Source organism: Coenobita brevimanus, chromosome 23 (genome assembly GCF_032717465.1).
Source record: "Coenobita brevimanus isolate Jiangsu-jjx chromosome 23, ASM3271746v2, whole genome shotgun sequence".
Lineage (NCBI taxonomy): Eukaryota > Metazoa > Arthropoda > Malacostraca > Decapoda > Coenobitidae > Coenobita > Coenobita brevimanus.
The window spans coordinates 52,832,449-52,857,366 of NC_136976.1; the positions used below are offsets into that span (position 1 = coordinate 52,832,449).

A 24,918-nucleotide genomic window follows, 5' to 3' on the forward strand; every position below is an offset into this window, starting at 1 on the left:
TGAGAAGTGGTTGGAAGAAGTTCAGGGAGCTCTTGCCTCTCCTGACATTGAGGGGGCTCTCCCTACGTGCTAAGGGGTCTTTGTATGCAGCGTGTGTTAGGAGTGTAATGCTGTATGGCAGTGAGACCTGGGCAGTGAAGGAGAAAGACATTCGCCGGCTCAGACGTACAGAAATGACAATGATTAGGTGGATGTGCAGTGCGTCCCTGCGTCCAAGGCCTGGAGGGGCTGGGTTTGCAATGGAAGAGTTGAGAGGTAGGATGGGACTGGAGTGTATTGGTGTTGTGATGAGGAGAGGTAGATTGAGGTGGTTTGGACATGTGGAGAGGATGGGGGATGATAGTTGGGTGAGGAAGGTGAGAAGTGTTAATATTGGGGGTGGGGTTATGAGGGGTAGACCGAGAAAGACATGGGACGAGGTCATTAAGTGTGACCTTAGGGTTAAGGGACTGAACAGGGAGGCTGCAATGGATCGTGCAGCATGGAGAGCCGCCATTAGGTGACCAAGGCCGACACATGCAAGCATGTTGGAGCCTTTAAAAACGAACGAACGAACGAAAACGAACGAGTGTTCACCTTTTTGGCTTGGCAGTGCCGGGTACCCCTGCTAGTATATGTACATATGTATATACAGTGAGTCCTCCGTATACGAAACTCGATGTACGAATTTTTGATGGTACGAAAGCGATGAAAGTAGGACAAATTCCACAATACGAAAAGCCTCTGTCTCGATGGTACGAAAAACGATACGAGAGGAAATACGAAAAATTCAAAATGGGCATGTTGCTCAGCGCCGCGCTCGCTTGCAGCGAGAAAATGAACTAACCCCTCTCTGGTAAATACATTTTCGCGCTCTTCTCAGTCGAGTCACGTCCGTCCTCTCCTCTCAGCTTTGCTGTACATTACGCTGTTTTTCACTGTTCTTCACCTTTTCGTGTTTTCACCTTGCCTCCCAAGCACCCTGCATCATCTCCAGCATCCGGGGAACTAGCTGCAAGGAAGAAACAGCATCATACTGTCACTCTAGAGAGGAAATTGGAAATAATAAGACGCCACGAGGAAGGGCAGGGAGTCTCGGAGATTGGGTGATCATTAGGCGTTGCATTGTCTAATGCTACAGTACTAAAGTACTAATACTACAGTAATCAGTTGTATGTTTTATTTTTTAATGTCTGTATAATAGTATAGTACTGTATACGTGTACTGCATACTTCAAAATTCGTTTTCGTTCGTTTTCGTTTTTAAAGGCTCCAACATGCTTGCATGTGTCGGCCTTGGTCACCTAATGGCGGCTCTCCACGCTGCACGATCCATTGCAGCCTCCCTGTTCAGTCCCTTAACCCTAAGGTCACACTTAATGACCTCGTCCCATGTCTTTCTCGGTCTACCCCTCATAACCCCACCCCCAATATTAACACTTCTCACCTTCCTCACCCAATTATCATCCCCCATCCTCTCCACATGTCCAGACCACCTCAATCTACCTCTCCTCATCACAACACCAATACACTCCAGTCCCATCCTACCTCTCAACTCTTCCATTGTAAACCCAGCCCCTCCAGGCCTTGGATGCAGGGACGCACTGCACATCCCCCTAATCATTGTCATTTCTGTACGTCAAAATAGGAGGGGTAAAGTTTAAGTGGGGGGTCCAATGGGGACCTGGAACGCATCCCCCCCCTACTATGTCTATTTCAATGGGGAAATCGTTCCGATATATGAAATTGCATATTACAAAAGTTTTTTTTTTATCCCTATCCCTTTCGTATATTGAGGATTCACTGTATATATATATATATATATATATATAGATATACAGATAGATAGATAGATACAGTATATATAGATACAGTATATATATATATATATATATATATATATATATATATATATATACTGTATATGTATATATTGTATATATATATATATATATATATATATATATATATATATATATATGTGTGTGTGTGTGTGTGTGACAATGTCCCACTTTTAGCTGCAATAAATCTGGTCACATTAGCCAAATAGTATAATTTACAAGAACTGAACTCATATTATAGTAAGACCTCAATATAATGGACTAATTGGAGCCCAACCCATTCTGAAAAATGCGAAATTCCGATAAAAGTGACATCCGGACTTCTCCTTGCTAATCCGGACTTTTTCCGATATATCAGACATTAATCTGGATTGCATGAACGGTTTTTAAACTGTTTTGACTACCATTGCGGTACTGTACTGTGTTATAACTTCACTACATTAATCAGATGGTATAATATATGCAGTAATACTGTACTGTACTGTACACTGATAAACATGTCTTGTATTTACCTCCTTAGGGTGAACATGGCTGAAGTGGTCAGGCAGTCTGGACTGCTTTTGGCTTAATCGGACTTTTTGTGATCTACTGTATAGGAATTTAGTCCGGTAGCTCCTCGAGGCCGATAAGAGTGAATTCCAGTTTATTGAAGTCTGTTATATCAAGGTTTAACTGTATTATCTCGCCTGTTTATGTGAAGACGTAGTGTCTTCACTTATCGTAAGATCCTAATTTACTTGATCAAAGATTGTCAGTGCATAACAAAAAGATCGAGCACAAAGCCTTTTTTCTTCTTTTTTTTCACACTTGTTGCACTAAAGGCGAATACAGGAAACTCGCACGGAACACGATCTCATAGAACGCGCCCGCAGTTATACACGGTAAGGGCTGGGATACATATAAGACAACGTAAGATTAAAGAACCATTATGAAAACTACAAATTAACGCAGGAGAGGCCTTTGAAAGATCAAATCCTCGAACGTCACCGCAGCACGCGGTTTGTTTTGATTATGTGACGATATAGGCGGGAAATTATTCAGTGAGTGAGACAGCACAGTATGTGTAAGTTAAATATTTACAGTACCGTACTGTTCTGGTAAGTTTATGTGCAACTAAAAGTACTATTAAATAACGTTAAAACAAGAAATAAAGTCTTATAACCAGTTTACATGATAGGCGTTAGAATATTGCCTTTTTTATTTGTTCGTTTTTTCCACCGTACTGTACAGTATTTGCAAGTTAAATATTTACTGTTCTCGCATGTACTGTACTTGTAAGCACTTAAATAAAGTTAAATCATTAAATAAAGCCTTGTAACCAGATAACCCGAATTATATGATTAGCCATGATCGGCGTCGGAATATTGCCTTTTTTGTTTGTTCGTTAAACTCTTACTGTACGCTGCTTTTCTACAGTACTGTATTTGTAAGTTAAATATTTACTGTTCTGGTATGTACTTGTAGGCAATTAAAGCATTAAATAAAGCCTTGTAACCAGTTAACCTGATTTATATGATTACCCATGATTGGCGTTGGAATATTGCCTTTTTTGTTTGTTCGTTAAAGACTTGCTGTACAGCTTTTCCACAGTACTGCATTTCTAAGTTAAATATGTACTGTTCTGGTATGTACTTGTAAGTTAAAGCACTCAAAAAAGATAAAGCATTAAATAAAGCCCTGGTACCAGTTAACCTGATTTGTATGATTACCTATAATCGGCGTCGGAATGTTTCCTTGTGTTTACGTACAGTATTTGTGTGTTGAAGTTTTGCTGTGGAGTACTGTATTTGTGAGTTATAACATTAAATAAACCTTCTAACCACTTAAAGTGCTTTCTAGTGATTACCAGTGACAGATAACAGCAAAACAACACATTTGGGGGGTCTAGGGAGCAAAATACGGAGTAGTTTAAATATACGCGATTTCGCACCTAACACGGCACGGTAGGAACGAAACCCACGTGTTCCGTGCGAGTTTCCTGTACATGAATTTTACTGCTCCATCATTAACTTTATTTTCCAACAAAGAAAACTATCCACATCGTAAACATCCTGACTCATTTTATCTGTCTGATCATTTGCATTTAAGCTGCAATTCTACACGCCACTTCGTCCAGCAATTTTACATTTTCATTTAGAATAAATGCTTTTCTTGTGTTCGTAGCACTTTCAGGGTGCTTAGGCATAACTAAAGTTAGTTTGGAACCACGTGCTCAGTTCTGAGAGGAAACGAGGAGCAAGGAAATAAACAAATAAACTTCTCATCTCAGTGACCTTTCACACAACGCTGAGGGAGGCAGCAGGCTGTGGCTGGTGGTATGGGGGTCACATGGGTCGGGTGGGGTCGAGGAAACCAATCAGTGACCGTCAAAAGCATAACACACGAGTTGTATCTGGAAATCCAGTACCAAAACACCCATTTCCCACAGTTTCTCTCAAGCAGTTTAGTGGCATTACCGTGCTGTTATATAATTATGGAGAATTTAAATGCTCGTGTTATTATAAGATCGTTGTTTTGTTCGGTCTTTAATCGGGACTCTACTGTAATCCAGATAAGTATTATTTGGCAGGTTGGAGTAGAATAGATGGCACTGTGTAAATAACTTCACATAGTTATGAAGTCTATAACACTAGTTCTTAAATTTAACGTAACATGCTAATTTTTTTCATTTTGGGGTTGGCCTAGGTGGGAGGAACACTGGATGAGCATAAACATACCCAGTTGGCTGGAAACTGCAAACAGACAATCGAGATGCACGCGGCGCCCACCACATTTGAATTTCTTCCTAATATTTACCCATTTTGGGGAAATTTTTAAAAAATTTTTGCATAAATATTCCTTGGGAGATTTGTGCCATTAGTTTAGGGTTCCCATTACAATGAATGCCGTTAAATCGAGGTTTTACTATATATATATATATATATATATATATATATATATATATATATACTCAGTATATATATATATATATATATACCCCTCTCCATCCATCCATCCATCATCCAATCCTACATTGTCCCATGAGGAGCGTAGAAGCCCGGTGCTAGGCAGTTGGTCCCGACATTTGAGATGAGAGTGACTGGCCTCACTCATCCCTGAGTGACATTGCATGAGCAGTCAACCCCAACCACCCCTTGGAGATAAACCTTCACTGCCTCAATCCGATTGGAGTGCAATAATTACCCAGTAAACCACCAGACGCCAAAATTTGGTTATATGGTTACTTACTACCCAGCTTAGTAAATGGTTTCCTGCTGCACAGGAAACCATTTGGCTTGTCACTCAGTGTAGAGTCACCCACAGGCAGAAGGAAGAGGAAAGAATGAAGGAAAGAAAGACAAAAGAGGGAGTGTAATGTCACCCTTAGGCAGAAGGACAAGGAAAGAATGAAGGAAAGAAAGACAGAAGAGGATAGAAGGAAAGAATGATGGAGGAGAGGAAAGGGCAGACACCTGACAGCAGCACTACATTGAGTGAGTGGATGGTGAGTGCCCCTACCTACATACATATATATATATATATATATATATATATATATATATATACACACTGAGGTGGTTTGGCCATGTGGAGAGGATGGAGGGTGAAAGACTGAGAAAGAGAGTGTATGTGAGTGAGGTGGAGGGGGGAAGAGGGAGGGGGAGGCCGAGGATGAGATGGAGGGATGGGGTGGAGAGGTATATGAGGGGGGTGTGAGTTGGGAGCAGGGCAGTGAAATGGCGGGGGACAGGGCGACTTGGAGGCGATTTGTTTGTGGCCACCCTAAACGGGATTGAGGCATCTGGCAATAGATAGATAGATATATATATATATATATATATATATATATATATATATATATATATACAGTAACCCCTCCAATATCCGGATCAATAGAGCCATCGGTAGGTTCGGATTTTGGTTTCGTTCGGATATTGGGCCCCAGCTTATGGACTTGTACTTATGGACCCTAACTCAGAGAAACACCTATACAACTCCCTCCGGACATGCATAGCACCTATTTAACACCCAAATCACACCAATAAGGCACATAAATGACTGAAATAAATGCAAAAGAAACATAAAATGAGGGTTTAGAAGTATGTTCATACATTAATAAACATTCTGGTACTTATGGACCCTAACCTAGCCTAACTCTGAAAAACACATTCCTACTGCACATGCATGAGGTAAGTATAGTATGGAAAAAAGTACAGTATGAAACATTCTGGTAAGTATAGTATGGAAAAAAGTACAATATGAAACAGTCTGGCTACTTACAGGAAGTCCCTGGCCACCTCGATGAATAACCGCCTCCTCTCGAACTCTGACAGTAAGAACGATTTCCTGAAGCACTTGCAGTACACTCTTCCTGAAGTCTTGCACTGAACTTAGTCAATAACACACAGAAGTTCGTTCCCTTCACAGTGTTCACTTTAGTCCAAATAATGTTCCAGTTAACTTTCGTGTTGCACATAAACTTTTCCCAATCTTTTCAATTTCTAAAGCCAAAACAAAGAAGGTTAGTTACGTTAAATTTTGTTTCCACTGAGTCTTTTCTCTCATTTCGAAAACCTTAACACAACACACCATTTTTTTCACTGCACAACACTCAAAATTCCCGTGTGGTCTAGTGGAGAAGTTCTTGCTGTTTATTCACTGTCAGAGTCCGAGAGTATCACTGGCAGGCGACCAAGGGGTGCATCGGTGGGTCGTGGTGATGGCGTACCGACTACAGAAGACTCTGAAGATAGCCGCAAACTCACATCGAGCGGTGACTCCACTGTAGCTGATGTGCTGGGCTGTGGCTCGGAGCATGAGGGCCTGTCTTGGGGAGGCAACGGAGTGGAGCCAGGGCTTGGCACAGCGGGGGTCACGGGCCTGAAAAAACTGTCAATCGTTGACTGACGCAAGGACCGACGATTCTGGCGATTGATGATGCGCTGCCTGAAAGCACGCACTTCCTCCACGAGTCCCAAGGGCCCCATCTCCCTGTCGCAGTCCGGGTGTTCCAGGTAGTCTAGGACGAACTCTAGATGTTCCCGGAGTGCGCTCAGCTTGGGGATGGCTGGAGTAGTGTCCTGCTGATAGGAGTCCGCATCATCATCGCCTTCGTCGTCGGAATCTTCAAGTTCGGGACTGACACCAGCAACCGAAGATGCGATCTCGATATCAGACAACGTCTGATACCCAGGATCGCCCTCGTCGTCGTCCAACCACTCACGAACATCGTCCACATCAACATCGTCGCCGTGCGTCCGTAGCCGTGCATGGAAGTCATCCACGTCAAACCCTAGAAAATCGTACTCCACATCAGTTCCGAGAAGCAGACGAGACCAACCATTTTCAAGAGTTTTCACAGGGACTTCCTTCCATGCACTAGCCCAGTTGTACAGCGCAGACTTGATGTTGTAGCGGCGAAGGTTTTCCAAAGTCCGCTTGCCTCGAGTGTCACGTCCTTCCCTGCGCTCGTCCTCGTCCTCGTCCTTGAGAACAACCATCACCTCGTCCAGGAACTTCCGACGGTACAGGCGCTTTGTTGCCACGATCACTCCTTGGTCCATGGGTTGAATGAGAGCAGTAGTATTAGGTGGCAGAAACATGCACCTAATACGGCCATTCTCAGCAACCAAGTCCTTGTCGCACGGGTGGGCAGGTGCATTGTCGAGGAGAAGGAGAGCCTTTACCTGGTCGCGAGGAATTCCCAGTGTCTTCGTCTGGTACTGGATGACCTCCTTGATGAAGTGACGGTGAAACCAGTCTTTGAAAATCACAGCTGTGAGCCATGCTTTCAAAGAATGGTACCATACGACAGGAAGGACATCCATCACCCCACGAAGGCACCGAGGCTGCTTTGCACGGCCAACAGTAACGGGCTTAAGCCGGTGCATGCCGTTAGCACTGGCACAACACAAAGCAGATATCCGTTCCTTAGAAAGCTTGCGGCCAGGTACACGCTTCTCCGTCTCATCGGCTAGAGTGTTCGTTGGCACCGAGCGATAGAATAGGCCAGTTTCGTCTGCATTATAGACTTGACCGAGAGTGAGGTCCTCCCTGTCGATCAAGCCTTTCACCTTGTGCCGAAACTCGTCAACTCCATCCTCGTTAGCGTCCAATGCTTCGCCATGTCGCAACTTGAACGCGAAGAGCCAACCCTCGGATGCCTTGAAGTCTAGGGCGTCGTGAAGCCTTGCAAACTTCTCAGCAGCAGCCTTCAGCTCCGTTCCACGTACCATCACACCAGCTGCACGTTGCTGTCGGTACCAAATCAACCTTGATTGGTCGATTTCTGCAAACTTGGGGGTAAACATAACCTTCCTTTCCACGTTGCGTTTGCTTCTCGACGAGAAGTCAGCCGTGTACTGCATGAGTTTGTCTCGGGAACGCTTGATATCGAACAAAGTCGACCGGGCCAGGTTAAACTCGCGGAGAATGCGTGAAGACGACCAACCGCATCAACTTTCTCCAATATCTCCCATTTCTTCTCTAGAGTCAACACCACTCTCTTCCTTTTCTCAGGAGGCGGGGCCATCATCACACACACTAAGAGGAGGGCAGAGAGCAGCAGGAGGCCTTGCAGCAAGTACGGCACCACCACAAAAGCGAGCACGTGGGCAGCCATTGCGAAGAGCGTAGGTCCAGTCGCGGTGAGAGACAGGCGGGAAGTGGGGAGGATGCAGCGGTGCTCTATCGGACGTCGGAGGAATGACGAACCAAAACAATGCTCTCACGCGGCGCGCGCGGCAAGTTCAAATTACGGACGGCAAAAAATCGATTTTTTTTTTACATTTTTTTGGATTTTCGGACCATTTTGGGAATGTTGGATCCCAGGACGATAAGGTTCGGTTAGTGGGGATGTTCGGTTATTGGGCGTCCGGATATTAGAGTGATTACTGTATATATATATATATATATATATATATATATATATACACACACACACACACACACACACACACACACACACACAATAGTCTCTCATTTATCCGGATGCTCAGTATCTGGGCGTATTCATTATCCTTGGCTCTATTAACCCCTAAAAGACGGGCATTGGAATGTTTTGACACGCTCAGGACGAGCATAATTGGTGGATACGATATGGTGGGGGGGTTGTGAGGGGTGGTGGAGGGGGTTGTGGGGTTGGGTGGGGGGGAGGTAGGGTGGGTGGGTGGTTGGGAGGGGGTGTTGAGGGGGGTGGGAAGGGGGTGGCAGTGGGGGTTGGAGGGGTCTGGTGGTTTTGGGGGAGGGGATTTTTTTTTTTTTTTTTTTTTATACGAGGAAGAAGGAATCAAAGGCCATGAGCCTGCAATAACAGTTCCCTCTAAGAGAAAAACAAAATACAAGAGAGAGCCAAATTCAAGATCCGATCATTTTGAGATGCCTGGATACACTGCGTTTGAAAGACTGGAGATCATAGGCAGTAGGAAATACAGACAGAGGGAGACAGTTCCAGAGTTGACCTGTTGCATAAATGAAGGACTGGGAGTAATGGTTAACACTTGCATTAGAGAGTTGGACAGAAATGGAATGAGAGTTTGCTGCTAGACAGGTGCTACGCGCCTGTCTTAGAGGTGGAGGAATGCATGCAGACAGTTCAGAGGAGCAGTGACCATTAAAGTAGCATTAAAAAGAGATAAAGATGCAACAGTGCGACGAAGAGACAGAGGTTGAAGGGAGTCAGTAAGAGGAGGAGAGTTAATGAGACAAAAAGCCTTTGACTCCACCCTATTGAGAAGAGCTGTATGTGGGGAGCCTCCCCACACATGAAAGTTGTACTCTACACAGGGGCGGATAAAACCCCTGTATAGAGTCAACAATTGTGCAGGGGTAAAGAAAGAATGGAGTCGGCTTAGCACACCTAATCTCTTGGAAGCAGATTTTACAAGAGATATAATATGATCTTTCCAGATAAGTCCCGAGTAAATGAAACCCCAAGCATGTTCAAGGATGATGCAGGATTAAGCTGAATAAGGGGGTCGAGGTGTGGGGAGTGGTGGGTGTTGGAGTAGGGTGTAGGAGGTTGGGGTGGTGATGCTAGGTGGTGAGGAGTAGGGGATGGGGGTGGTGGTGGGGGATTGTGGGGGAGTGGGGGATGGTTGGGGGGATGGGGGTTAGTGGTGGGGGTTTGGGGAGTGGGTGGGGGGTTGGGGGAGGGTGGGGGTTAGGGGTCGTAGAGTGCAGTGGGGGGTTGGGAGGGCTGCGGAGGGAGTTAGGGAAGCTGTGGGGGTTTGTGGGCAGTGGGGGGGGCAGTGAGGGGTTTGGGGAGAGTGTGGGAAGGGTGGGGGTGGGGGTGGGAGGTGGGAGGGACGTGACCACATATGCAGACACGCGTCTTTTTTACCCTAGTACCCTCGGACAACATATTTAGACGCCCGTCTTATAGGAGTTAAACATTATCCAAATTTATGTGCCATTATCCGGACGTAAAAGTCCCCCAGAACTTCGGCCAGCCAGCCAACATGTTCAAGCTTTCGATATCGTGGCCACTGGGCTTGAGCCGTAAGCGGGATGTAGTCTGTAACCCACAACCAGAGCTAAAATGTCTATCTGCCCTTGTACTGAATGGTCAAAGTTGCCAGCTCGTCTTCACTCCCAATGAACCTCCAACACCCGAGTAATACGACTGTAACCTGCAAGCGATGTCATGCGCATTCCCTACCAAATGTCTAATATCATGCAGACACAAGGACTAAGTCTTTCCTAACCACCACCTCCATCGAACACAGACCACAAGTGACAGCGGTCGTCCGCCTCTATACTGAAGGTTGAAAGTCCTTCGGTCACGGTGAGTTGTGTTTCCATGTGTCCATTCAGCGGCTAACTGACTGCAAGCCACGAGTAAATGTACGGCAAAAGCGTCTGTCTGCCTATTGACAGATGGGGGAGAATCCTGCCTACAGCCTCGCTTCTCCCCACCTTCCATCCCTCCTCCATACCCTCCCGGCTACCCCCTCACTCCCTTAGTCCCTATCCCTTCTCTATGGCGATAACACAGATTCATGAGTTTTCAATATTTTTTTTATGATTTATCCAACTACTGTTGGTCATATCAAAATTCTGCAAAATCCACGAGAAAGCTCATCAAATTCTGCATCTAGACATATGCGTAACTCTTGGAAGGTGCTGGCAAAATTTTGAACTGGGATGGTGGGAAGTTATATGAAGGAAATTTTGTGGTGGATGGGGGCACCCATCATCCACTCACTCATTGTAGGGATGCCTTATGGTCTCCACATCGAGTGACAAGCCAAATGGTTTCCTTTACCCAGGAAACCATTTACTACGCAGGGTGGTAACCATATAACCGGGGTTTTCGGCCGGGTTGTGTCCCTCAGATTCCCCTATCCAAAATCACTTAATCATGGCAGTTCTTTCAGAGAGCCTTGGAGGTCCCAGTACCTGCCCAGGGTCCCAACAAATGGGCAGATTTGCATGGCCATGTGGAATGTGAGAGGTGTGAATGGGGAGAGCAAGAGGGTGGAAGTGAAGAATGTGTTCAAGTGTGCGAGATATGCCATGATGGCGTTGTGTGAAACAAAGATGAAAGGATGTGAAGTAGAGGAGTGGGAGGGTGTGAAATGTGTAAGATCGGTCATGAATGGGCGAGGAAGATGCAAGGAAGGAGTTGCTTGGTTGATGAGTGAGGTATGGCAGAGTGGCATGAGAGATTAAAAATGTGTCAGCCCGAGGTGTATGTATGTCAGGTTCAAGGCTGAGAAAGTGAAAGTGGCTGTGATTGTAGCATATGCACCGTTTGAGGACAAGAGTGAGAGAGAGAAAGACAGGTTTTGGAATGAGCTGGATGAAGCAGTGGAAGAAATGCCCAGGAGCTATGAAGTGATTGTAATGGGCGATATGAATGGAAGAGTAGGCACTGGTCCTGAGGATAACATAATGGGTTATAACGGAGTACCAGGAGAAAATGATAATGGGTAGCAACTGAAGGATATGTGTCAGGAAAGGAGTTGTGCATTTGTAACTTGTATTTCAGGCACAAAGATGCACATAATTACAGGTATACCCTGGTTTAACGATGCAATTGGTTTGGTAAAAACCCATTGTTAGGCGGGGTATTGTATATCGGAGTAGTTTTAACATGTAATGGGATGAGTTTTTCAGCCTTGGGTTTTTCCCCCAACCAAGTCTAAAACTCACCCAAATGAGCCCAAAAACAAGTTTAGTGCCAATCTAAATGGCCTAACAGCTGTAAAGGAAGCTAACCTAAGCCTAACACCTGTAAATAACTCACCAAAACCAACAAATAAAATCAGAAAATCGTCAAATATAAGTCTGGAAAGAGTCAAACTGTGTTCACCCCACCTATGGCTAAAACACATTAAGTCTATAACTGTTTTTAAATCAACATAAACACACAGTGTTAATCTAAAATACCATCAAATTAATAAAAGTCAAAATCCATCGTTAACCCTTTCAGGTCTCAAATAGGTCCCAAGGTCACGTTTGACACACATTTTTTTGAAAAAAGTTAAGGTTTGCAAATAAAGAAAAAAATACCATACCGGTATTCATGCACAAGGAAGTAATACACATCAGTCTATAAAACATTAGAGCTCTACTTGCAATACAAGTGCTGCAAAAATTATGGGAAGTTGCGTAGCAAGTGGTGTGTGGTAGCGTGGTGAGTATTGCCATCTCATTGGGTAGGTGATTTCTTGGTGCATAGGCGACATGATTACATTGTTTGTTTCCATGTTTTTCCATAAAAAACAGTGCACTAATATATGTACATTATATCTCACGTGATTTGTTAACGATTCTTGAGATGTTTTCTTTACAAACAACAAACTAAACAGTTACAAGATCCTAATAAAACTATCATTTACTAGTTACTACTGACTATTTTTACTTTGCTCTTATTTTGCTTAGTACTGTCCAAGGCTGTGGGGGTGAGGACATGAGGGTAAGCCTACGGGCTTTGCCTTTTGTATGTTTGTATGTTTATTTTATTGTTGCTAACTATATCATCCTGTATACTTACAGGCAGCAGTAGAGACAGTGATGAAATATTTATTATTTTTCAAAATTGACAGTGTTATAAGTATAACCAGGAAATGTGAGAAACTCATGAAGTATAAATCAGAAAAAAGTAAGGACACTAACAATCAGTTGTCAATGAAAATGGCAACACTCGCTGCACGTGTATGTCTGCCTGGTAACAAGTGAATTCATGGTACGTGTATAAAAGGCTACAGAAACGACCTTAGAAACCTAAAATCATAAATCTGTATTTATTTTCCCTCAGTCAGACATGCTAACACCCAGGAAATGAATAAATATTGATACATATAATGCGGAAATCTCTTGCTTCCCTGTGATGTGTCAGCTATGTTAGGCGGGAGGCAGGGGATGGGGGATTGGAGGGATAGTGGAGGGTGGGATGTAGAGGGGTGGGGGATTGGTTGGAGGTAGGAGGGTGGAGAAAGTATGGGGTGGGAGATTGGAAGGAGAGAGGAGGGTGGGAGGTAGAGGACTGGGGGATCGATGGGAGGTAGGGGGGTGGAGGAAGGGGGATATGAAAGGGAGGAGGGAGGTGAAAGAGAGAGAGGGGGGCCAATTGGGGTGTGTGCTACGTATCATCCTTCACAGGAGTAAAAATATATTGCAAACAATATTCTTTTGCTAAATGAACTGTCTGATACCAAAATAGTAAAAAACATTGCCAGATCAACAGTATAATAAAACCAGTATGTGCAACCGAACCCCCAACCATGATTAGCTCTTCCCAGACTGTGTAAACTAAAATATTGTGATCTGCACATGCCTGGTAGAAGCAGAGGGGTCTGGGGAGCAGCTCGTATCCTTATTTCATTCACCAGCCTCAGGCAACAGTTTTCATTCTTGCCTAAATATGCTGCCACGGGAGTGGCTAGGAGACCCCTGCCGAGAAAGCCACTATAGTGGCCAGGAGACCTGAAAGGATTAAACCGGGGTTTGGCCATCGTTAGGCGGGGTTTGGTGGTATTTTTACCCCCATCGTTAGGCTGGGGTATTGCATCTAGGCGCATCATATATTGGGGTATTACTGTATACATGGTGAAGAGGCAACAGGGATTGTGTTGAAAGGAGCCTGATTGATTATGTGCTCGTAGAGAGGTCGATGCTGGGAATGGTTGCTGATATGAGGGCCGTGAGAGGATGATGTGGTCTGTCAGATCATATGATTGTGGTATGCAAGATCAATCTAAGAGGAGTGAGGTGGACCAGGAGAGAGAGGAGCAGTCAGGGAGAAAGACTGAAACTTGAGAAGCTGAGGATCAAAGAAATGACATGAATACAGGACCAAAGTAGGAGAGGAGTTGGAATCAGTGAATTGGAAGGAAATGGACCTTGACAGCTTGTGGAATGCATATAAGGATTGCTTAGTTAGAGATGCTAAAGAGGTGTGTGGTTTGGCAAGAGTAACATCAAAGAAGAAAGGTACAACATGGTGGGATGATGAGGTTAAGAGAACAGTGAAAGAAAAGAGGAAGGAAGTGGCTAGAATGGTTACAGGGCAGGGGTTCAATTGAAATAAGAACTTAATATATTGAGAGCAAAAAGCATGTAAAGAGACTAGTGAAGGGGAAAAAGGAGGAGGTAAATGATGATCTAGGAAGAAAAATGAATGCAAACTGCTTTGAAAATAGGAAGTTGTTTTGGAAAGAGGTGCGGAAATGTAGAAATGAAAGCAGAAAGAAATGTGATGATGTGAAGCATATAATATTGATTATTAGTCCATGGGGATGAAGTAAGGACCAGATGGAAAGAATATTTTGAAAGCCTGATGAATGGGAATAGAGAGAACATAGGCACTGTAAACATGATTGATTTTGGGGGTGTGCAGAGAAGGAATGCAGCAGCAGGAGACGTGGCATTTGCACAGGTGAAGAGAGCTGTAAAGTGGCTGAAAAATGGGAAAGTAGCTGGGGTTGATGAGGTGTATGCAGAGATGATTAAGTGTAATGGAGAGAGTGGAATGAAATGCCTATTGGAGATATGTAAGAAGGCTTGGAAGAGTGAAACTGTGCCAGCAGAGTGGAAAAAGATTGCAATTGTACCCCTGTACAAAAACAGAGGTGAGCGAAGTGAGTGCAATAATTATCATGGCATAAGTTTATTGAGTATGATAGGGAAGGTACTGTATATGGAAGAATTATTATAGAGAAAGTAAAAGATATATCAAAAGTCCTAGTGAGTGATGAAGAGGGTGGCTTTAGGAGTGGCAGAGGATGTGTGGATCAAATATTTGCAGTGAGACAGATAGCAGAGAAGTACTATAAGATGTTTATGGTTTTCATGGATCCGGAAAAAGCATATGACAAAGTAGACAGAGAAGGAATGTGGAAAGTTTTGCACATGGACAGTGTAGATGGTAAGCTGCTAGGTACTGTCAAGAGTTTTTATGATGGTAGTGAAGCATGTGTAAAGGTTAATGGGCATCTAAGTGAATAGATAAATGGGTGCATAAGAGATGTAGTGGTATCAGAGGTAGACTGCGAGATAATGCTGATTTTATGTGTACGACGTGCTGGGGTGAGCAGGTGGAGATCGTCAGACGTGAAAGGATTGAACTTGCTGGTGAATCTCTTGAGTGTATGGAAGAGTTTTGTTATTTGGGAGACATGTTGTGTGCTGGAGGTGGGGCTGGAGGTAGCTCTGTGGCTAGGGTGAGAAGTGGTTGGAAGAAGTTCAGGGAGCTCTTGCCTCTCCTGACATTGAGAGGGCTCTCCCTACGTGCTAAGGGGTCTTTGTATGCAGCATGTGTTAGGAGTGTAATGCTGTATGGCAGTGAGACCTGGGCAGTGAAGGAGGAAGACATTCGCCGGCTCAGACGTACAGAAATGACAATGATTAGGTGGATGTGCAGTGCGTCCATGCATCCAAGGCCTGTAGGGGCTGGGTTTACAATGGAAGAGTTGAGAGGTAGGATGGGACTGGAGTGTATTGGTGTTGTGATGAGGAGAGGTAGATTGAGGTGGTTTGGACATGTGGAGAGGATGGGGGATGATAATTGGGTGAGGAAGGTGAGAAGTGTTAATATTGGGGGTGGGGTTATGAGGGGTAGACCGAGAAAGACATGGGACGAGGTCATTAAGTGTGACCTTAGGGTTAAGGGACTGAACAGGGAGGCTGCAATGGATCGTGCAGCGTGGAGAGCCGCCATTAGGTGACCAAGGCCGACACATGCAAGCATGTTGGAGCCTTTAAAAACTAAACGAAAACGAAATGTGGTGAAGCATGTGTAAGGGTTAATGGGCATCTAAGTGAATAGTTCACAGTCGGTGTGGACGTGCGTAAAGGTTGTGTGATGTCCCCATGGTTGTTCAATATATATATGGATGGGGTGATGAGAGAAGTAAAAACACAAGTAATGGAGAAGGAGATTGCGTTGGTAATGAATGATGATGGATGGAATATCTCAAATTTTTTGTATGCTGATGATGCAGTACTACTTGCAAATACCGAACAAGAACTTGGTAGACTAGTGCAGAGTTTTGCTGATGTCTGTTAGTGTTGTGCATTGAGAGTAAATATAGAAAAGAGTGAGGTGATGCTTATTGAGAGGGAAGGTGACTCCCAGTGCGATGTTACAGTGAATGGAGAGAGGCTGGAATTCGTGAGTTTAAATACCTGGGTACTGTGATAGAAAAGAGAGGAAAATGTGCCAAAGAAGTGGAAAGTAGAGTGACACAAGGAAGAAAAGTTGCTGGTGCAATGAAGGCCTAGATAAGAAACAGAGGCATGAGTGTTGCAGCTGCACAAGGCTTATACGAGGGAATGTTAGTGCCAACTTTAACATATGGATGTGAGACTGTGGTGTGGCATGAAAATGAAAAGTCAAGAGTGAGAAGAATGGAGATGAGATGCTGAGGGTTGTATGTGGAGTCCAGAGATTGGATTGGATATGAAATAATGTAATTCGTGAAAGATTTGGAGTGAGGAAGTCTGTGGACATCAGAATCGAAGAGCGTGTACTGAGATGATATGGTCATGTGGGGAGAATGGATATCAATAGAGTGGTGAAAAGGGTATATTTGAGTAAATTTGAAGAAGGGAGGAGGCAAAGTAGGCCAAGGAGAAGGTGGAGAGATGTGGTGGATGAGTGTGTGAGGAAGAGAGGTTTGGAAGTCAGTGAGGCACGAGATCGAGCTGGCTGGATGAATATTGTGAGAAGAAGTGCATGATCAGGGATTTGGCACCCCTTTTTAATGTGAATGCTTCTGGATTGACTCTATCGGATACGTTTATGTGAAGCTGCAGAACATGATGAATGTTTTTGGCATATCCAGGGGCTTGAATGGTGAGTGAATGGAAGCATGGCCCATTGGATTGGGCAAATTTGGGCTGTTTGGACATTGTTACTCCTCACCCTGCCCTTGAGTGGGAAAGAAGGTCCAGATGATGATGGTGATATATATATATATATATATATATATATATATATATTTTGTGTGTCTGACACTGGGCATAGGCTTCACAGCCTGCTCTCAGGTCTCAGTAGTCCTCCTACATGCCATACACCTCGGCATGTCACCACTTTGGCGCTAACACCCAACGTCCATGCTGAATACATGCTAGGGCTGTCTCATACAGGACTGGTGTATTGGTATTAGCGGAGGTATTTTTACGACATGTCGGCGGGTCTTCTGGTAGGTCAGTAAAGTCTTCTTTTTATTAAATTCAAATCCTTAAACTGTTCCCTGCCCCAGCAAGGATTTGAATCTGGGTCTGTTAGGACTGCAGGCCATCTACTCCTGAATACTTTATTATTGCTGAATTTCTGTACTTTTACTTATAAGTTTTATGTATTTTTATTAGCTTATAGGATAAACATCAGCGAAGATGATGGTATACCATTTATATCAATATAACCAATTTATGGTGGCAGATTTGGCCATGGAATATTGACTCGTGGAGCAATCACTCATCACAGACAACAGATTCTCAAACTGTCATCATTTTTTTGTGGATTTTTATTGTTTATGCATTGTTTTCATGATGTTTAACATAATATGGATAACCCTGTGTGTGTTTTGATGTCTAAATATGGCAGATTGACCTGAAAACAGTGCCAAAATCAGGAGGGGTCCTGTACATAGTCATGTACAGATCAGGTGTTCTTTGGTTGTGTGTGTGTGGTTTTTTTTTAATGGTTTTCTTGGTGTTTAGCATTACTTTGGATATTCCTGTGTGTGTTTTGATGTCTAAATATGGCAGATTGAACAGAAAACAGTGCCAAAATTAGGAGGGGGTACTGTACAGTACATACAGTGGTGAATAGGTTGGGTGTTTTTTTGGTTTTCTTTCTTTCTTTTTTTTTTCATGGTTTTCTTGGTGTTTAGCATTACAGTAAACCCTTGATATAACGAACCCTTTTATAGCAATCTTCGGATATAACAACCCACCGTTTCCAGAGCGAAATTCCGTTGGATATAGCGACTTTTGTTTGGTGAATGTGACAGAAGTTCACGACCCACAATTCCCAGAGCAAACTGCAGCCAACTCCCTGGCATGGTAAATGTACTGTAACAGTACTGCATTACATTCTGGGCATTGTATTTACAGTAATCCCTTAATTCACGCGAACTTTTTTCACACGATTTTGGTTATCCACAAATTTTTCATACAGTAATTAAAACATAAAATTATAGTACAGTATTCAAATAAATCATTTTAATATACGAGAGAAATAAATAAAATATAAAAATGCCCACCTGCTGCCCGTGTGCATACATATATATGTGTGTGTGTGTGTGTGTGGGAGGTCAGTCTACCACACACCACACAGTCAGTTTGAATCCGACAGTCGAACCGTGTGTGACTGACAAATCGTTATTTGTAGCTTATTTTTCTGCCCTCCAGTGATTGCTTGCCTTGTTTGCCAACATGGGGCCTAAGCGTAGTGCTAGTGATGCATGTGGTAACACACCAAAGCGGGCTTGTAAGTGATGTCGCTGACAGAGAAAGTTAGTGTTGGACAAACTTAGGGAAGGAACGTCGGCGACAATTCACTGTCGGGACGATTCCACGTCATTTATTTACATACCAGTTTATTTAGCAAGTACAGTGCACTAGTTTTTTACTTATATGAGTTGTAAAATCCTCCTGAAAATTAGTTATTAACGTACGGTATTAAGCAGTAATAAGTATATTTATAGAATGATGGGGAATCATCCAGGGTGTGAATTGTCCTGACGGGGAATCATCCATGTTTTTACGGTGATTTGACTTGGTGAATTGTCTCGGAACCGTATGTTTGGGGTAAATGAGTCAACTGTTCGTACAATAAAGAAGGCAGAATGTAGCATATGGGAGGCAGTGAGGGCTAGTGCACCAGACTGTGCTAAAGTATCTCCACCTACGCCTGTGAATTGTCTCGGAACCATATGTTTGGGGTGAATGAGTCAACTGTTCGTACAGTAAAGAAGACAGAATGTAGCATATGGGAGGCAGTGAGGGCTAGTGCACAAGACTGCTAAAGTGTCTCCACCTACACCTGTGCTTGTCAGCTCTCAGTGTTAAATTTCTTATATTTTCGTTGTTTTTCATACTTTAAACTAATTTATAAGGTGTATGTGGTCATAAACAGTATTATTTAGATGTAATATACTTAATACACATGCTTAATTATGTGCACACATGGGCAGAACGTACAGTATATGCATATTTACCACATACGCAAAGAGTCTGGGAATGTAACCCTCGCGTGAATTAAGGGATTACCTGTATATGTACAACTCCATACAGGATGGTATTTACTGTACATGTTCTGTATATCTACATAAACCATTGAATTCTCCATGTGAAGCTTCATAGAGTAAGTTGTGGTTGCACACGTAGGACCGAACGACTCCTTGGATATAGCAACCTTGGTCGGTAATCCCTCAGTTAATAATGACCTTCGGATATAGCGATCCACCTCTCCCCCCAATTAGTTCGTTAAATCGGGGGTTTACTGTACTTTGGATATTCCTACCCCCTGGGGGTAGGGGGGTTTTCAAGAATACTTCCCCAGTATCCCTGCTTGTCGTAAAAGGCAACTAAAAGGGTTGGCGGAGGGTTAGTGCCCCTCCCCGGAAAACAACTAACTAAAAAAACAAACAAGAAGCCTCGGACAAGGACTGACCAAACGATGACGACCCAGGACCGGACAAAGGACTTGGTACTGAGTACATGGAATGTAAGAGGAGCGAATGATGAGGTGAAAGAGAGAGAGATTGTCCAGGTGCTTGAGGATGCGAAAGTGGATGTATGTGGAATAACTGAAACAAAATGGAGAGGAGAAAGTGTGAGAGAATGGGAGTATGGATGGGGTATATGTGCAGGAGTAGATGAGAATGAGAGGGCAAAGGAAGGAGTGTGTATAGTTGTGAGTAAAAGATGGAAGAAGAGCATAAGACAGTATGGATCAGTTGGGTCAAGGATTGTGTGGGTAAAGTTGAAAGTTGGAATACAAATGTGGGCGATTGTGTGTGTGTATGCGCCAACGCAAGATCGTGGTAGAAGAGTGAGAGAAGAGTTCTGGACAAATGTGGAAGTGTGCATGGAAAAGTTTGGAAAGAATGAGAGAGTGTTTTTGATTGGTGATATGAATGGTAAAGTTGGTAATGTGAAGGTGGATGGAATAGTTGGTGAGTGGGGTGTGCCTGCTGAGATAGATGAGAATGGGAGTGCATTAGTGGACATTTGTGCTGGGAGGGGGTTGGTGATAGCCAATACCCTCTTCAGGCATAAAATGATCCACAGGTATACATGGCGAGTGTTGAGAAGGGTGGGTGGTGAACTGAATGAAAGGAAGGCAATGATTGATTATGTGTGTGTGGATGAAAGGATGCGAAGATGTGTAAAGGATGCAAGAGTGTATAGAGGTTGGAGGAGTGGACTTTCTGACCACTACTTGGTGGTGGCCAGAATTAGGATGCAAGTAAGATGGAGGAATAGAAGAAGGGAAAGACGAGAGGAAGGAGTAGTTGCAAGGAGAGTGGAAAGGTTACAAGAGGATGAGAAAAAGGCAGAGTATAAGAGAGAAGTGGAGGAACGATTGGGCAAATATGAATTGGAGCAGATGGGAGACGTGGAAGGTATGTGTAAGATATTTACAGAAGAAATATGTGCAGCATGTGATGTGGTGTGTGGAAGGAAGAGAAGACGGAGGGGGGTGCAAGGAACAGCGTGGTGGACTGAAGAGGTGAAACAGGCTGTGGCACAAAAGAAGAAAGCATACAATGAATGGATGAGAAATATGGGCGTGGAAGAAGTTGAGAGGTGGAAGAGAGAGTTATATGTGGAAAGGAAGAGAGAGGTGAAAAGATTAGTAAGAGAGAGTAAGAAGAGAGTGGATGAGGAATTTAGAAGGAATTTGAGTGTAAAGTGGAGAGACTGTAAGAAAATGTTCTGGAGAGAAGTGAAAAGAGTAAGACAGGGTGGAAGCGAAGTTAGCAGGGGAGTGAAAGATAAAAATGGTAGATTACTAGTGGAGAAGGGAGAAAAAGTGAGCAGATGGAGAGAACACTTTAAGGAATTGTTGAACGTAGAGGATGGAAGTAATGCGAGTATAAGTGGCTGGGGAATGGCTGGGAGAAGGAGGGAGATGAGAAGACAGGAAGAAATCAGTAGGATAGAAGTTGTGGAAGCAATGAAGAAAGTTAAATCGGGAAAGCCCCAGGAATTGATGGAGTGTGTGGTGAAATGCTGAAGCATGGGGGAGAGATAGTAGTAGAATGGATGTGGAAGATGTGCAGATTGGCGTGGGAGGAAGGTAGAGTCCCGGAGGATTGGAAGTCAGGTATAATTATTCCCTTGTACAAAGGAAAAGGGGAAAAAGAAGTGTGTGGTAATCATAGAGGCATTTGTCTTCTTAGTATAATAGGAAAAGTGTATGGTAGGATACTTATAGACAGAGTTAGAGAAAGAACAGAGAAATTAGTTGGAGAAGAACAGGGAGGCTTTAGGAAGGGAAGAGGTTGTGTAGATCAGATATTCATTCTTAGATCTTTAGTGGAAAAGTTTCTAGAGAAGGGAAAGAAGTTGTATGCGGCTTTCATGGATTTGGAGAAAGCATATGACAGGGTGGATAGACAAGGATTGTGGAAAGTGTTAAGAATATATGGAGTAGATGGGAAGTTGTTGAATGCTGTGAAGAGTATGTACGATGGTGCGAAGGCTGCAGTGCGTGTGGATGGTGAACTAAGTGAATTTTTCTCTTTGAAAGTTGGTTTGAAACAGGGATATGTCATTTCTCCATAGTTGTTCAATCTGTACATGGATGGGGTAATAAAAGAGGTACAAGGTAGGGTAGTGGATGTTGGAGTGGCCCTGGTGAGAGAGGATAGTGTTTGGAAACTCCCTGTACTGTTGTTTGCAGATGATACTGTGTTGTTGAGTGAAGACGAAGGGGAGCTGCAAGGCTTGGTGGATGAGTTTGAGAGAGTGTGTAAGAAACGGAACCTAAAGGTGAATGTAGGGAAGAGTAAAGTGATGGTCTTTGAGAAAGGTGAAGTTAGTGAATGTACAGCGAGGTTGGATGGTGAGGAATTGGAAAATGTGAGTACGTTTAAGTATTTGGGTAGTGCGATGAGTAAGGATGGAGGTTTGGAGGGTGAAGTGCTTGAGAGGGTACAGCAGGGAAGAAAGGTTGCTGGTTCATTGAAAGCAGTGATAAGAAACAGGGAAGTGAGCATGGAAGTGAAAAAGTTACTACATGACAGTATTGTGATACCAACTCTAACGTACGGAAGTGAAGCTTGGACATTGTTGGAAGGACACAAGTCAAGAGTGAGAGCAGTGGAAATGAGTTATTTGAGAGGAGCCTGTGGAGTCACGTGGAGAGACATGCTGACGAATGAGGATATAAAGGAGCGTTGTGGTGTGGATGTGGATGTGATAGGAAGCGTTATGAGGAACACACTGAGGTGGTTTGGCCATGTGAAGAGGATGGAGGGTGAAAGACTGACGAAGAAAGTGTATATGAGTGAGGTGGAGGGGGAAAGAGGGAGGGGGAGGCCGAGGATGAGATGGAGGGATGGGGTGGAGAGGTATATGAGAGAGGGGGGTGTGAGTTGGGAGCAGGGCAGTGAAATGGCGGGGGACAGGGTGACTTGGAGGCGATTTGTTTGTGGCCACCCCAAACGGGATTGAGGCGTCTGGCAATAGATAGATAGATAGGATATTCCTATGTGTGTTTTGATGTCCAAATTTGGCAGATTGACCTGAAAACTGTACCAAAATTAGGAGGGGTACTGTACGTACAGTGGTGTATTGGTAGGATGTTTTTTAGTTTTCATTTTTTTTTTTTTTTTTTTAATGGTTTTTGTGGTTTTGAAAATTATTTAGGATAATCATATGTATGTTTTGATGTCAGTATATGACAGAATGACCAGAAAACACTGTCAAAATAAGGAGGGGTACTGTACATGCGGTAGTGTTGAGGTAGGGTGTTTTTTGGTTTTCATTGGTTTTTCTGCATGGTTTTCTTGGTGTTTAGCATTACTTTGGATACAGTATTCCTGTGTTTGTTTTGAAGTCTATATGCCTGAATGACCAGGCAGATAAGTTAGGTACTGTATAAGTTGGAGTTGGGTATAGGTAGAGTCTGGGCATAGTAGGGGAATCGTGTTCATTATCTGGATGATGCCGCTACCCAGACATGCTTTTGGCTCTGCTATGTCCGGATAAATGAAGGATTTATTATATACATAAATATATATATATATATATGTATATACACAGATATGGTACCCTTTTTTATGGAATATAGTCCTCACTTTAACAGCTTCTTCTGAAGTAACACATCCACCTTAAGTGATGAATTGATGAGTAACTGTACTGTAATTGTAATCATTCATTCAGTGCAGAGTCTTCAGGGACAGGTTGGTACAAGTGTAAGCAGAGTGACTAATCAGAACTTCTGTATGATGACAATACTGTATTTTAGGCATAATTTTGTAATTGAATTTGATGTATTTTTCCCAGGATGATGCTCGACATTTCTTCACATTGGCAAGTGCAGCAGATGAGGGTGAATTGACACCTGAGCTAGCAAATATAATGAAGCGTTTATGGAACGAAAGTGGTGTCCAACACTGTTTCAGGTGGGTGTTATTATTTCACATGTTGTACAGTAGAGGTTGAAATATCCACTTACTGTATTGTTCATCAAGAATTCAGTCAAGGAGCATAATCATCATCATCATAATTATTATTATTGGTATTATTATTATTATTATTATTATAAACATGTACAGGATTTTTTTTTTTTTCACATAAATCTTTAATAAACATAGAATTCAGAATTGGGAAAGAGAAACTAAGAAAAGAGGAGAAGAAGAGAGAGTAAAAAAATTGGAAAACTATCAACAGCTTACCAAGTGAAATGTGCCTGGACATACATTCACAGCTCATTCAAGCCTTGCAAACCTTGACTTCCACAACCTACTTCCACATATTGTTCATCCAGAATCCAGTCCAAGGAGTGCATCTGGGATCGTTTTTGTTGTCATAATAGTCATCATCATGATTTTTGTTGTTATAGGCGGTAGGTGGGGGGTGCTCACCATCCACTTACTTGGTGTTTGATACAGGGCTGCTTTGTGTGTCTGCCCATCCTTCTTCTTCTATCATTTTTCCTTCATTCTTTCCTCTTCCATTTGCCTGTGGGTGACTAAACTGAGTGACAAGCCAAATGGTTTCCTGTACACCAAGAAACAATTTACTCTGCTGGATGGTAACCATATAACCAAATTATGTCGCCTGGTGGTTTAGTGGGTAATTAGGGTGCTCCAATCGGATGGAGCTGGTGTAGGTGTATATCCTAGGGGTGGTTGGGGCTTATTGCTCACATAATGCCACTCAGGGATGAGTGAGGCTGGTCACTCTCATCTTAAATGTCAGGACCAACTTGCCTTGACCAGGCTACTATGCTTCTCATGGGGCGACATAGGATTGGATGATGGATGGATGTTTTTTTTTTTTTTTTTTTTTTTTTTTTTAAATTTTTACATAAATCTGTAGTGAAAGTAGGATTCAGAATTTGGAAAGAGAGACTAAGAGAATGGGAGAAGAAGAGAAAGTAAGAAAATGGGAAGACTATCAACAGCTTTCCAAGTGAAATGGGCCTGAAA

The 24,918-nt window shown here is 43.3% G+C and overlaps 1 protein-coding gene across 2 annotated transcripts in view; it reads left to right on the forward strand.

Moving 5' to 3' along the window:
- Galphai (G protein alpha i subunit) overlaps nt 1-24,918 on the forward strand; it is a 307,080-nt gene that overhangs the window by 237,758 nt on the left and 44,404 nt on the right. For both annotated transcript variants that reach the window (XM_080267265.1, XM_080267266.1), the window contains exon 4: nt 23,771-23,889. In XM_080267265.1, coding sequence (XP_080123391.1) covers nt 23,771-23,889 — 119 coding nt within the window. The remainder of the gene's footprint in view (nt 1-23,770; nt 23,890-24,918) is intronic.